The sequence below is a fragment of the Anomaloglossus baeobatrachus genome, chromosome 12 (genome assembly GCF_048569485.1).
Source record: "Anomaloglossus baeobatrachus isolate aAnoBae1 chromosome 12, aAnoBae1.hap1, whole genome shotgun sequence".
In the NCBI taxonomy this organism is placed as follows: domain Eukaryota; kingdom Metazoa; phylum Chordata; class Amphibia; order Anura; family Aromobatidae; genus Anomaloglossus; species Anomaloglossus baeobatrachus.
In genome coordinates, this window is record NC_134364.1 from 62,460,335 (window position 1) to 62,474,395 (window position 14,061).

At 54.3% G+C, this 14,061-nt stretch overlaps 1 protein-coding gene across 7 annotated transcripts in view; it reads right to left on the reverse strand.

Moving 5' to 3' along the window:
- KLC1 (kinesin light chain 1) overlaps nt 1–14,061 on the reverse strand; it is a 97,429-nt gene that overhangs the window by 33,180 nt on the left and 50,188 nt on the right. For all 7 annotated transcript variants that reach the window (XM_075329563.1, XM_075329561.1, XM_075329562.1 and 4 more), the window contains exon 12: nt 9,770–9,878. In XM_075329563.1, the coding sequence (XP_075185678.1) occupies nt 9,770–9,878 (109 nt within the window). The remainder of the gene's footprint in view (nt 1–9,769; nt 9,879–14,061) is intronic.

Consider the following 14,061-nt stretch of genomic DNA (forward strand, 5'->3'; position numbering starts at 1 on the left):
GGAAGTGCATGAGGCGCCTTAATGGGTGTGACTGACTCCGAAGAAGTGGTTGCACCCCCGCCTCCAGGGAGAGCTGTTTGTCCCTGGAGAGTCACCAGAGCAACGTGTTGACACGCCACCTGAGCAGGGCCCAGAAGTTCTGAAGAAACGAGCCGCAGGACAAGAACTGAACTCTATCCTGTAACCATGAGACAGAATGTCTCTCACCCATCGGTCTTGAACTTGTGGCCACCAGGCGCCGTCAAAGCGGGAGAGCCTGCCACCGACCGGGGATGCGGCTAGGGTAGACCGAGAGCCATGAGGAGGCCGTTTTGGAGGCAGTGCCCCCTGCGGCCTATTGGGGTCGTGACGTGGGCCGCCACGCATATGAGTTCCTCTGGCCTTTCTCCGGCCTGTTGGACGAAGAAGAATGTGGCTTGGCGGAGGGACGAAAGGACCGAAACCTCGATGGGATTTTTCTTTGCTGAGGTCTCTTAGGTTTGGACTGGGGTAAGGAAGAGACCTTTCCCTTGGATTCCCTAATAACATCCAATCGTTCTCGTTCGCCAAATAAACGGTCGCCAGAAAAAGGTAAACCAGTTAAGAACATTTTTGAAGCAGAGTCTGGTTCCCATTCGCGCAGCCACATGGCCCTGCGAACTGCCACGGAGTTAGCATATGCTACAGCCGTGCGGCTAGTGGAGACCCGGACGGCGTTCATGGCGCAGGACGAAAAGGCTGATGCCCGAGAGTCAAGACGGAACATGCGGAGCAAAATTCCATGTGACAGCATTAAACTCCTTCAGACAAGCCTAGATTGCTTGGAGAGCCCACACGGCTGCAAGGGCCGGGGCGAAAGACGTGCCCGTGGCCTCATAGATGGACTTCACCAAGAGCTCTATCTGTCTGTCAGTGGCATCCTTCAGGGATGAGCCATTTGCAACAGACACAACGGACCTAGCAGCCAATTTGGAGGCCGGAGGATCCATTTTGAGAGAATGAGCCCAACTCTTAACGACTTCAGATGGAAAGGGGTAACGCGTGTCAGTGTGACGTTTAACCCAACGCTTGTCCGGGACCGCTCCGGGTTTCTGGACAGCATCCCTGAAGTTAGAGTGATCAAAAAACGTATTGTACGTTTGGGGAAGCGAAACTGGTGTTTCTCCTGCTGAGAAGCCGACTCCTCTACAGGAGGAGGCGGAGGAGAGCGAACCAGCACCTGGATGATGGACGAGATAAGATCATTTACTAAGGCGTCCCCCTCAGGAGTATCAAGGTTAAGTGAAGTCAGGGCCAGAGCCCTGAGCTCCCCCGTCCGCCTCGTCTTCCTGAGAGTCCTCAAGCTGGGAACCCTAGCAGCGTGAGGAAGTCGGGGGAAGAGTCCCAGCGAGACCGCTTAGCCGGTCTTGGACTGCGGTCCGGGCAGGAGTCCTCCACCGAGACCTAGGGCTCAACCTGGGAGCGCGCTGCGGCGCTAACCAAGCGGGGCCTGGATGAAACAGGCTAACAGGGCCAGGGCCTGTGAAAGGTCCGGTCTGGACTGCAATGCCTCAAGGAGCTTAGAAGACCATTTCATCATATGAAAATGACTGAGGGCCAACACCGGTGACTCTGTCCCTGCAGCCTGCTCAGGGGGAGCAGGGGGGTCTACATGAGCCGAGGGGCCCACCAGTGCCCAAGGCTCCGGCTGAGCAAGCGAGGCAGGAGTCAAGCATTGCTCACAGTGAGGGTAGGTGGATCCCGCAGGTAACATAACCCCACAAGAGGTACAGACCGCGAGAAAAACCTGTGCCTGTTGTCTCCTAGGAGAGTGACCACTGAAGGTAAATGTGATTGCACCCCTGAACAAAGGGTATACAGTCTGTCCGAACAGAAATATATATAATATATACATATGTATCCGGCACCCTAGGGGGACCAGCACCGGGTGCTGTGTTCACCCTGAGGTCCCCTGAGAAGCACCCACCGGCAGAATGCCAGACAATGGCCGCCGGAGCTCTCAGGGGAGGAGTGGGGCCGAGGGCGGCGCCAGCAAAGAGAGGGAGTCTGAGTTCTCCACAGTGGTCAGTGAGGGGGGAGGAAGACATGCAGGATGTTCCAGCCCTCATATCCGACGTCATGTCGGTAATCCCGCCCTTACCCCTGACAGGCAGGCCCGGGGGCGGGATTTTCGCGACTAGGCCGCGGTGAAGCCGGGGACTAAATTTGAGGCCGCGCCCGACCAGCAGGCCCGGTCGGCGCGGAAGTCCACCTGCCTCCTCAGTTTTACAACTACCGCGGCTTCCGGGAAGAAGGTGCGCTCCCTGTACAGTCCCCAATGGGGACACAGAGTACCTTTAAGTAGCAGGGCCCGGTCCCTGGGGTTGAAGAGGCTCCGGTCCGGCAGGTTCCACCAGGGGCTGCGGATGGAGCATGGTCCCAGTATGGATGACCGCTCAGGTCCCACTTCTCCCAGCCACATAAGGGATGGTGAAGGAGACGGCCTGTGACTCCAGCCTCCGTACCCGCAATGGGTACCGTCTGGGGTCCCCACAGTGGCCAGTGAGGGGGGAGGGAGACATGTAGGATGCTCCAGCCGTCACATTCGACATCATGTCGGTAATCCCGGCCTTACCCCTGACAGGCAGGCCCAGGGGCGGGATTTTCGCGACTAGGCCGCGGTGAAGCCGGGGACTAAATTTGAGGCCGCGCCCGACAAGCAGGCCCGGAAGTCCACCTGTCTCCTCAGTGTTACGACTACCGCGGCTTCCGGGAAGAAGGTGCGCTCCCTGTACAGTCCCCGAAGGGGACACACAGTACCTTTAAGTAGCAGGGCCCGGTCCCTGGGGTTGAAAAGGCTCCGGTCCGGCAGGTTCCACCAGGGGCTGCGGATGCAGCACGGTCCCAGTAAATGGATGACCGCTCAGGATCCCACTTCTCCCAGAGCCGCATAAGGGATGGTGAAGGAGACGGCATGTGGCTCCAGCCTTTGTACCCGCAATGGGTACCTCAACCTTAACACCGCCGACATAGTGGGGTGAGAAGGGAGCATGCCGGGGACCCCGTGGGGGTCCACATTTCTTCCAACCGACAACTAAGTTATGAGAATGCATGAGTGGATGTGTGCCTCCTTCCACACAAAGCATAAAACTGAGGAGCCCGTGATCCACGGGAGGGTGTATAGGCAGAGGGGAGGGGTTACACTTTTTAAAGTGTAGTACTTTGTGTGGCCTCCGGAGGCAGAAGCTATACACCCAATTGTCTGGGTCTCCCAATGGAGCGACAAAGAAAATACTTTTTCTAACGATCTCCATCTATGCTACTAGATGCAGAGATTAACAATATGCACCCAGAACTTGCTGAACTAGATGGACCTAGGTCTTTTTTTCAACCTATGTAACTGCTCGTGGTTCTGGGTGCATATTGCACCTGACAGGTTCCCTTTAAGCACAAAACTCCCCAAGTGACGCTGAAAATGGACTGATGAATGCATGCAACTACAGCCACAACACAGAAGCATCCCATCAATGCAAACTACACAAAAAAACAAAACAAAACAAATGGTTTATATAAAGTAAAGAAGGGAATTTTGTTACTTACCGTAAATTCCTTTTCTTCTAGCTCCTATTGGGAGACCCAGACGATTGGGTGTATAGCTACTGCCTCCGGAGGCCACACAAAGCATTACACTAAAAAGTGTAAGGCCCCTCCCCTTCTGGCTATACACCCCCAGTGGGATCACTGGCTCACCAGTTTTAGTGCAAAAGCAAGAAGGAGGAAAGCCAATAACTGGTTTAAACAAATTCACTCCGAAGTAACATCGGAGAACTGAAAACCATTCAACATGAACAACATGTGTACCCGAAAACAACCAAAAATCCCGAAGGACAACAGGGCGGGTGCTGGGTCTCCCAATAGGAGCTAGAAGAAAAGGAATTTACGGTAAGTAACAAAATTCCCTTCTTCTTCGGCGCTCCATTGGGAGACCCAGACGATTGGGACGTCCAAAAGCTGTCCCTGGGTGGGTAAGAAATACCTCATGTTAGAGCTGCAAGACAGCCTTCCCCTACGGGGAGGCAACTGCCGCCTGCAGGACTCTTCTACCTAGGCTGGCGTCCGCCGAAGCATAGGTATGCACCTGATAATGTTTGGTGAAAGTGTGCAGACTCGACCAGGTAGCAGCCTGGCACACCTGTTGAGCCGTAGCCTGGTGCCGTAATGCCCAGGACGCACCCACGGCTCTGGTAGAATGGGCCTTCAGCCCTGATGGAACCGGAAGCCCAGTAGAACGGTAGGCTTCAAGGATTGGTTCCTTGATCCATTGAGCCAGGGTGGATGTTGTAGCCTGCGATCCCTTGCGCTGACCAGTGACAAGGACAAAGAGTGCATCCGAGCGGCGCAGGAGCGCCGTGTGGGAATGTAGATTCTGGGTGCTCTACACCAGATCCAACAATGCAAAGCCATTACATATCGATGAAATGGATAAAAGGAAGGTAAGGAGATATCCTGATTGTGATAAAAAGGGGATACCACCTTAGGGAGAAACTCTGGGATCTGACGCAGCACTACCTTATCTTGGTGAACACCAGGAAGGGAGCTCTGGATGACCGCGCTGCTAGTTCGGACACTCTCCGAAGAGACGTGACCGCTACCAGAAAGGCCACTTTCTGTGAAAGTCGAGAAAGTGAAAACAACCCTCAGAGGCTCGAAGGACGGCTCCTAGAGAGCAATTAATACCCTGTGCAGATCCCATGGGTCTGACGGCCTCTTGTACGGAGGGACAATGTGATAACCCCCCTGCAGGAACGTGCGTACCTGAGGAAGTCGTACTAGGCGCTTCTGAAAGAATACCGACAGCGCTGCGACTTGCCCTTTAAGGGAGCCGAGCGACAAACCTTTTCCCAATCCAGATGCAGGAAGGGGGGAAAAAGGAGACAATGCAAATGGCCAGGGAGACACTCCCTAAGCAGAGCACCAAGATAAGAATAACTTCCACGTCTTGTGGGAGATTTTGGCAGACGTCGGCTTCCTAGCCCGTCTCATGGTGGCAATGACGTCTTGAGATAATCCTGAAGACGCTAGGATCTCGGACTCGATGGCCACACAGTCCGGATCAGGGCCGTAGAATTCAGTGGAAAGAACGGCCCTTGGGACAGTAAGTCTGGCCGGTCTGAGAGTGCCCACGGTTGGCCGACCGTGAGATGCCACAGATCCGGGACCACGACCTCCTCGGTCAGTCTGGGACGACGAGGATGGCGCGGCGGCAAGCGGAGCTGAGCTTGCGTAGCACTCTGGGCAACAGTGCCAGAGTAGGAAACACATAGGGTAGCTGGAACTGCGACCAATCCTGAACTAGGGCGCCTGCCGCCAGAGCTCTTTGCTCGTGAGACCGCGCCATGAAAATCGGGACCTTGTTGTTGTGCCGAGACGCCATTAGGTCGACGTCCGGCATCCTCCAGCGGCTACAGATTTCCTGACACCATACTGGGTGCAGAGGCCATTCCCCTGCGTCCATGCCCAGGCGACTGAGGAAGTCTGCTTCCCAATTTTTTACGCCCGGGATGTGAACTGCGGATATGGTGGATGCTCTGTCCCCCACCCACATCAGAATCCGCCGGATTGCCTGGTAGGCTTGGCGATGCGTGTTCCGCCTTGGTGGGCGATGTCTGCCACCGCTGTGGAATTGTCCAACTGAATTCGGATCTGTTTTCCTTCCAGCCACTGCTGGAAGGCTTGCAGGGCAAGATGCACTGCCCAGATTTCCAGAACATTGATCTGAAGGATGGACTCCTCTGGAGAGAGTCCTTGACCGTCTGAGAAGGGAAACGTTCCTTTCTAGGGACGTCGACTCCCCAACCCATTGGCAAAGCATGTCCCATTGAAGTGGACGCAGATGAAACTGCGCGAAAGTGACTGCCTCTGCATGAGGCGTCTTAAGGGGTGTGACTGGCCTTGAAGGAGAGACTGCACCCCCGTCTGTAGTGACCGCTGCTTGTCCAGCGGAAGCTTCACTATCGCTGAGGGAGTGTGAAACTCCATGCCCAGATATGTCAGCGATTGGGTCGGTGCCCAATGTAACCTTGAAAAGATGATGATCCACCCGAAACTCTGGAGAGTCTCCAGCGCCACGTTCAGGCTGTGTCGGCATGCCTCTTGAGAGGGTGCCTTGACAAGTGGATCGCCCAGTAAGGATCACAGAGTGACCCTGAGAGTGCAGGACTGCTCCCACTGCTGCCCTGAACTTGGTGAAAACCCGTAGGGCTGTCGCCAGACCGAAGGGCAGTGGTACGCACTGAAGATGCTCGTCTTCAATAACGAAACGTAGCAAACGCTGGTGCTCTGGAGCAATCGGCACGAGGAGATAAGCATCCTGATGTCTATTGATGCTAGGAAATCTCCTTGAGACATTGAGGCAATGACGGAGCGGAGGATTACATCCGGAACCGCCTGGCCTTCACGTGCTTGGTGAGCAGTTTTAGGTCCAGAACGGAACGGAAAAAGCCACCCTTTTTTGGCACCCCAATAAGATTGGAGGAAAAAACCGTGTCTTGTTCCTGAAGAGGAACAGGGATTACCACTCCTTCTGCCTGCAGAAGAGCATCGGCTCGGTGGGGGGGGGATTCTGAAGAATCGAGCCGGAGGACGAGAACAGAGCTCTATCCTGTACACGTGAGACACAATGTCTCTCACCCACCGGTCTGTGACCTGTGGCAGCTAAATGTACCCAGAAGCGGGAGATTCTGCCACCAACCGCGGATGCGGGGAGAGAGAGCTGAAATACATGAGGAGATCGCCTTGGTAGCGGTTCCTCCTGCTGCCTTCCTTGGGCGTGAATGAGCCCGGCCGGAATCTGAGCCCCTCTGAGCCTTTTGAGCCCTTTTAGACGAGGACAATTGGGACTTGCCCGAGCCTGGGAAGGACCAACCTCGACTGTCCCCCCAGGACAGCATTACTAGGGTAAGTCGCAATGCAGACATTGCGAGGTTAAGGACACCACCTGCGGCACAGATGTACATGTGCTCAAGACCAGCTGCGCAAGACCAGCTGAAATAGGTTAGGGTGCCCATACGGCTGCGAATGCCGGAGCAACCGACACGCTGATAGCTTCACAGAGATTTCAACCAGAGGTCTATCTGTCTGTCAATGGCATCTTTAAGTGAATTCCCATCTCCACTGCAACTATGGATCTAGCCGCAAGCCTGGAGATTGGGGGATCCACCTTTGGACCCTGGGTCCAGGGCTGTACCACATCAGGGTAAAGGGAGAACGTGCATCCTTAATACGTTTGTAGAAAACGTTTATCTGGTAAGCGTGGTGTTTCTGAACTGCGTCTCTGAAGTCAGCGTGGTCAGAAAAAGTACTCAATCTACGCATGAGTACTGAAAAAGGATTTCTCCTGCTGTGAAGCTGACTCCTCCCCTGGGGGAGCTGAGGGAGAAATATGCAACATTCCATTGATGGACGCTATAAGATCATTCACTATGGCGTCACCATCCGGTGTATCCGGATTGAGAGCGGTGTCAGGACCAAAGCCCTGATCAGCTACGTCTGCCTCATCATACAGAGAGTCGTCCTGCTGGGACCTTGACCAGTGATGAAGCCGAGTGTCGTACCCAGCGAGCTAGCTTAGGCTGTCTGGGACTGCCGTCCGTGTCAGAGCCTTCACCCTGGAATGCCTGGGACCCCCCCGGAGCACTGAGTACGTTCCAAATGAGGGTGGCCAGGGAGCATTAATCAAGATTGCCCATGGCCTGTCTGGACTGCAAAGTCTCCATCCCATGACAATCTCCGTCCCTGTCCCTGGACAGGGTTCACAGGTGGTTCCTTTGGCCACCTCTAGTAGAGACCCCGGCTGACCAAGTGCTACAGGGGAGCATTGCACACAATGGGGGGTCAGTGGAACCTGCCGGTGGAACAGCATCACATGCAGGAAAAGCAGCATAGAAAGCCTGTGTTGCTTTTTTGCTGCTGTATTCTAGTCATCTATGCAATGTACAACATACAAGCATAAACACTTCAGCACATGCAATACAAGCAGCATAGAAAGCCTGTGCCTTGGCACCCTTGCTTTTTTGCTGCTGTTGTCCAGCCATCTAGGAGAATATAGCCCAGAGTAGCGACCGTACAGTGCAATGTATAGCATACAAGCATATATACAAATGAACACTTCAGCACATGCAGTACAAGCAGCCTATAAAGCCTGTGCCTTGGCACCCATGCTTTTTTGCTGCTGTTGTCCAGCCCTCTAGGAGAATATAGCCAAGAGTAGCGACCGTACAGTGCAATGTATAGCATACAAGCATAAGTACAAATGAACACTTCAGCCATGCAATACAAGCAGCCTAGAAAACCTGTGCCTTAGCACCCTTGCGTTTTTGCTGCTGTTATCTCGCCATCTAGAAGGGCATATAGCCAAAGATAGCGACCTACAGTGCAGTGTATAGCATACAAGCAGAAAATACAAATGGACACTTCGGTATTTAGTGGGGTCAGCACTTCAGGTGCTGCTTACCGCCCGCCTATAACGCGGGTGTGTGGTCGCCAGAGCCCTGTGAGTGGTTGCCCAGAGCATGTCTCCGTTCCCCAGCTCGGACTGCGTGCAGGAATGGCTGCCGGCGTCCTTCTCCAGCTCGTGTGACGAGGGGCGGGCCGTGGGCGTGCCCCAGACAAGAGCGGGAAACTGGCGTCCCACTGTGTCCAGTGAAGGGGGCTGGAGAATGCAAAGCAGACTCCAGCCCTCGGCGCTGACTGTCTGTACAGCGTCCCGCCTCTCCCCTGACTGGCAGGGCTGGAGGCGGGAACGAAACGAAAACTAGGCCGCAAAGCCGGGGACTCTAGTAATAAGCGCGGCCGTCCATGTGCACGGCCAGCGCGGAGGTCCCCGGCGCACCACAAGTCCCAGCCGCGCCACAGTGTAAAAAACACCCAGCAACGGCCGGCGCGGCAGTTCCCAATACATAAAGTCACTCAGCAAAGCTGTAGTGACTAATAGCACGAGCGCTCTGCGCTGTTGCCCCCGGCGCACTAACACTCCCAGCAATGCTGGTGTGTGTGTGCGCGCTTGCCCGGGGACACAGAGTACCTTAATGTAGCAGGGCCTGTCCCTGACGATACTCAGCTCCATATCCAGCAGGTTCTCTGGGTCTGTGGATGGAGCCCGGTCTCAGTGCCTGGAGACCTGTAAGATCCCACTTCACCCAGAGCCCTGAGGGGGGATGGGGAAGGAAAACAGCATGTGGGCTCCAGCCTCCGTACCCGCAATGGGTACCTCAACCTTACAAACCGCAAGTGGGGTGAGAAGGGAGCATGGTGGGGGCCCTATATGGGCCCACTTTTCTTCCATCCGACATAGTCAGCAGCTGCTGCTGACTAAACAGTGGAGCTATGCGTGGATGTCTGACCTCCTTCGCACAAAGCAGAAAACTGGTGAGCCAGTGATCCCACTGGGGGTGTATAGCCAGAAGGGGAGGGGCCTTACACTTTTTAGTGTAATGCTTTGTGTGGCCTCCGGAGGCAGTAGCTATACACCCAATCGTCTGGGTCTCCCAATGGAGCGCCGAAGAAATGTAATTTTATTATGTATTGTAAATTTCTTGATTTATATTTAAAGGGAAGCTTTAGGGTGCTCGTACTAAGCTATAGGTGCACTGGGGGAGCGTCATATGGATCGATGCCCCCCCCCTCCCAGTGTGTTTCCATACGGCTTCAAAGCTAGATAAGTATTGCCCCCTTTAAGCGTGTCAATGCCTAACAAATGGGTCACAGATGAAGCGCTCACAATGAGATCACCACACCACTATTTGCCACGTACCTGTTTCCGTGACCTCATCGCGGCTTCTTCTAGCGTTTCAGCAGCCTCAAACTTGCCCTGACGTCTATAAAGTGCTCCAAGGTTTTTCAGTGTTGTGGTCACCGTCGGGCTGGACACAGAAGGGACTTATTTGTAATAGAAAGATTACGTGCAAAGAGTTTACAATTTTTAGCACATGGACAGACGTCTGACAAGGAGAAGACCCGGGGAGGGGGATCAAACAGACGATTTTAGTCTGGGATCACACAAGCAGACCCACATTTATCATTTTAAATGAAAGGGGGCGTTACCATTGTGAGACATGTAGATCAGGAGAGCAGACAGTCTGTCATTACATGTCTCACACTGGTAACGACCCCTTAAATTACGCTAAAGGAGGTAGATTCTCAGGAAGATCTATGTCTGGCCTATAGATCTTAACAGCTCAATTACATAATTAAGAAAAAAAGGGAATTTTGTTTACTTACCGTAAATTCCTTTTCTTCTAGCTCCTATTGGGAGACCCAGACAATTGGGTGTATAGCTTCTGCCTCCGGAGGCCACACAAAGTATTACACTTTAAAAAGTGTAACCCCTCCCCTCTGCCTATACACCCGCCCGTGGACCACGGGCTCCTCAGTTTTGGTGCAAAAGCAGGAAGGAGAAAACTTATAAATTGGTCTAGGGTAAATTCAATCCGAAGGATGTTCGGAGAACTGAAGACCATGAACCAAAAGAACAATTCAACATGAACAACATGTGTACACAAAAGAACAACAGCCCGAAGGGAACAGGGGCGGGTGCTGGGTCTTCCCAATAGGAGCTAGAAGAAAAGGAATTTACGGTAAGTAAACAAAATTCACTTTTTCTTTGTCGCTCCATTGGGAGACCCAGACAATTGGGACATCCAAGAGCAGTCCCTGGGTGGGTAAAAGAATACCTCGATAACAAGAGCCGAAAAACGACCCCTCTTACAGGTGGACAACCGCCGCATGAAGGACTCGCCTACCTAGACTGGCGTCTGCCGAAGCATAGGTATGCACTTGATAGTGTTTCGTGAAAGTGTGCAGACTAGACCACGTAGCTGCCTGACACACCTGCTGAGCCGTCGCCCGGTGCCGCAATGCCCAGGACGCACCCACGGCTCTGGTAGAATGGGCTTTCAACCCTGAAGGAAGTGGAAGCCCAGAAGAACGGTAGGCCTCGAGAATCGGTTCCTTGATCCACCGAGCCAAGGTTGACTTGGAGGCCTGAGAGCCCTTACGCTGGCCAGCGACAAGGACAAAAAGCTCATCTGAACGGCGCAGGGGCGCCGTGCGAGACACGTAGAACCGGAGTGCTCTCACTAGATCCAAAGAGTGCAAATCCTTTTCACACTGGTGAATTGGATTAGGGCAAAAGGAAGGCAAAGAGATATCCTGATTTAGATGAAAAGGGGATACCACCTTAGGGAGAAATTCCGGGACAGGACGGAGAACCACCTTATCCTGGTGAAAAACCAGGAAGGGAGCTTTGCATGACAGCGCTGCAAGCTCAGACACTCTCCGAAGAGATGTGACTGCCACTAGGAAGGCCACCTTCTGCGAAAGACGGGAGAGAGAGACATCCCGCAGCGGCTCAAAAGGCGGCTTTTGAAGAGCCGTCAGGACCCTGTTAAGGACCCAAGGTTCCAACGGACGTTTGTAAGGTGGGACTATGTGGCAGACCCCCTGCAGGAACGTGCGGACCTGCGGACCTGCTGAAGCCTGGCTAGACGCTTTTGAAAAAACACGGAGAGCGCTGACACTTGGCCCTTGATAGAGCCGAGGGACAAACCCTTGTCCACTCCAGATTGAAGGAATGAAAGGAATGTGGGTAAGGCAAACGGCCATGGAGAAAAACCGTTAGCAGTGCACCAGGATAGGAAGATTTGCCAAGACCTATAATAGATCTTGGCGGACGTTGGCTTCCTGGCCAGTCTCATGGTGAAGACGCTAGGAGCCAGGACTCAATGGCCACACAGTCAGGTTGAGGGCCACAGAATTCAGATGGAAAAACGGACCTTGTGACAGCAAGTCTGGGCGGTCTGGAAGTGCCCACGGTTGACCCACCGTGAGATGCCACAGATCCGGATACCACGACCGCCTCGGCCAGTCTGGAGCGACGAGAATGGCGCAACGGCAGTCGGACCTGATCTTGCGTAGTACTCTGGGCAGCATCGCCAGAGGGGGAAACACATACGGCAGTCGGAACTGCGACCAATCCTGCACTAACGCGTCCGCCGCCAGAGCTCTGTGATCCTGAGACCGTGCCATGACGCCATGAGATCGACGTCCGGCGTTCCCCAGCGGCGACAGATCTCCCGAAACACGTCTGGGTGAAGAGACCATTCCCCCGCGTCCATGCCCTGACGACTGAGAAAATCTGCTTCCCAGTTTTCTACGCCCGGGATGTGAACTGCGGAGATGGTGGAGCCTATGTCTTCCACCCACTGCAGAATCCGCCGGACTTCCTGGAAGGCCAGACGACTGCGAGTGCCGCCTTGGTGATTGATGTAGGCGACGGCAGTGGCGTTGTCCGACTGGATTCGGATCTGCCTGCCCTCCAGCCACCGATGGAAAGCCAATAGGGCTAGATATACTGCCCTTATCTCCAGAATATTGATCTGAAGGGACGATTCTATCGGAGTCCAGGTTCCTTGAGCCCTGTGGTGGAGAAAAACCGCTCCCCAACCTGACAGGCTCGCGTCCGTGGTGACCACAGCCCAGGTTGGGGGTAGGAATGATCTTCCTCCCGACAGAGATGTGGGTAGGAGCCACCACTGAAGTGATGTTTTGGTCGCGAGGGAAAGAGACGTTCTTGTCGAGGGAAGCCGCACTCTTGTCCCATTTGCGGAGAATATCCCATTGGAGTGGCCGTAGATGAAATTGTGCAAACGGTACTGCCTCCATAGCTGCCACCATCTTCCCCAGGAAGTGCATGAGGCGCCTTAAGGGGTGTGATTGACTCCGAAGAAGTGATTGCACCCCTGCCTGCAGAGAAAGCTGTTTGTCCCGCGGTAGCTTGACTACCGCTGGCTGTGTGTGAAACTCCATCCCAAGGTAAGTCAGTGATTGGGTTGGTGTCAACTTGGATTTCGGGAAGTTGATGATCCACCCGAACTGCTGGAGAGTCGCCAGAGCGACGGTAAGGCTTTGTTGACACGCCACCTGAGAAGGGGCCCTGACTAGGAGATCGTCCAAGTAGGGGATCACCGAGTGGCCCTGAGAGTGTAGGACCGCCACGACGGATGCCATGACTTTGGTGAAAACCCGTGGGGCTGTCGCCAGGCCGAAGGGCAATGCGACGAACTGGAGGTGTTCGTCCCCGATGGCGAAACGCAGGAAACGATGTTCAGGTGCGATCGGCACATGGAGAAAAGCATCCTTGATGTCGATCGATGCCAGGAAGTCTCCTTGTGACAACGAGGCGATGACTGAACGGAGAGATTCCATCCGAAACCGTCTGGTTCTCACATGTCTGTTGAGTAGCTTGAGGTCCAGAACGGGACGGAATGACCCGTCCTTTTTGGGCACTACGAACAAGTTGGAGTAAAAGCCGCGACCACGTTCCTGAGGGGGAAAGGGGATCACAACACCTTCTGACTTCAGAGCGTCCACTGCCTGAAAAAGTGCATCGGCCTGAGCGGGGGGGCGGGGAGGTTCTGAAGAAACGAGCCGCAGGACGTGAGCTGAACTCTATCCTGTAACCCTGAGACAGAATGTCTCTCACCCATCGGTCTTGAACATGTGGCCACCAGGCGTCTCCAAAGCGGGAGAGCCTGCCACCGACCGAGGATGCGGCTAGGGGAGGCTGAGAGTCATGAGGAGGCCGTCTTTGAGGCAGTGCCTCCTGCGGCCTTTTGGGGCCGTGACTTGGACCGCCACGCATAGGAGTTCCTCTGGCCTTTCTCCGGCCTGTTGGACGAGGAGGATTGTGGCTTGGCGGAGGGACGAAAGGACCGAAACCTTGATTGTATTTTTCGTTGCGGAGGCTTCTTAGGTCTGGACTGGGGTAAGGAGGATTCCTTTCCCTTGGATTCCTTAATAATCTCATCCAATCGTTCGCCAAATAAACGGTCGCCAGAAAAAGGCAGACCAGTTAAGAACCTTTTGGAAGCAGAGTCTGCTTTCCATTCGCGCAGCCACATGGCCCTGCGGACTGCCACGGAGTTAGCGGATGCTACAGCCGTTCGGCTAGCGGAGTCCAGGACGGCGTTCATGGCGTAGGACGAAAAGGCAGATGCCTGGGAAGTCAAAGACGAAACATGCGGAGCAGAATTCCGTGTGACAGCA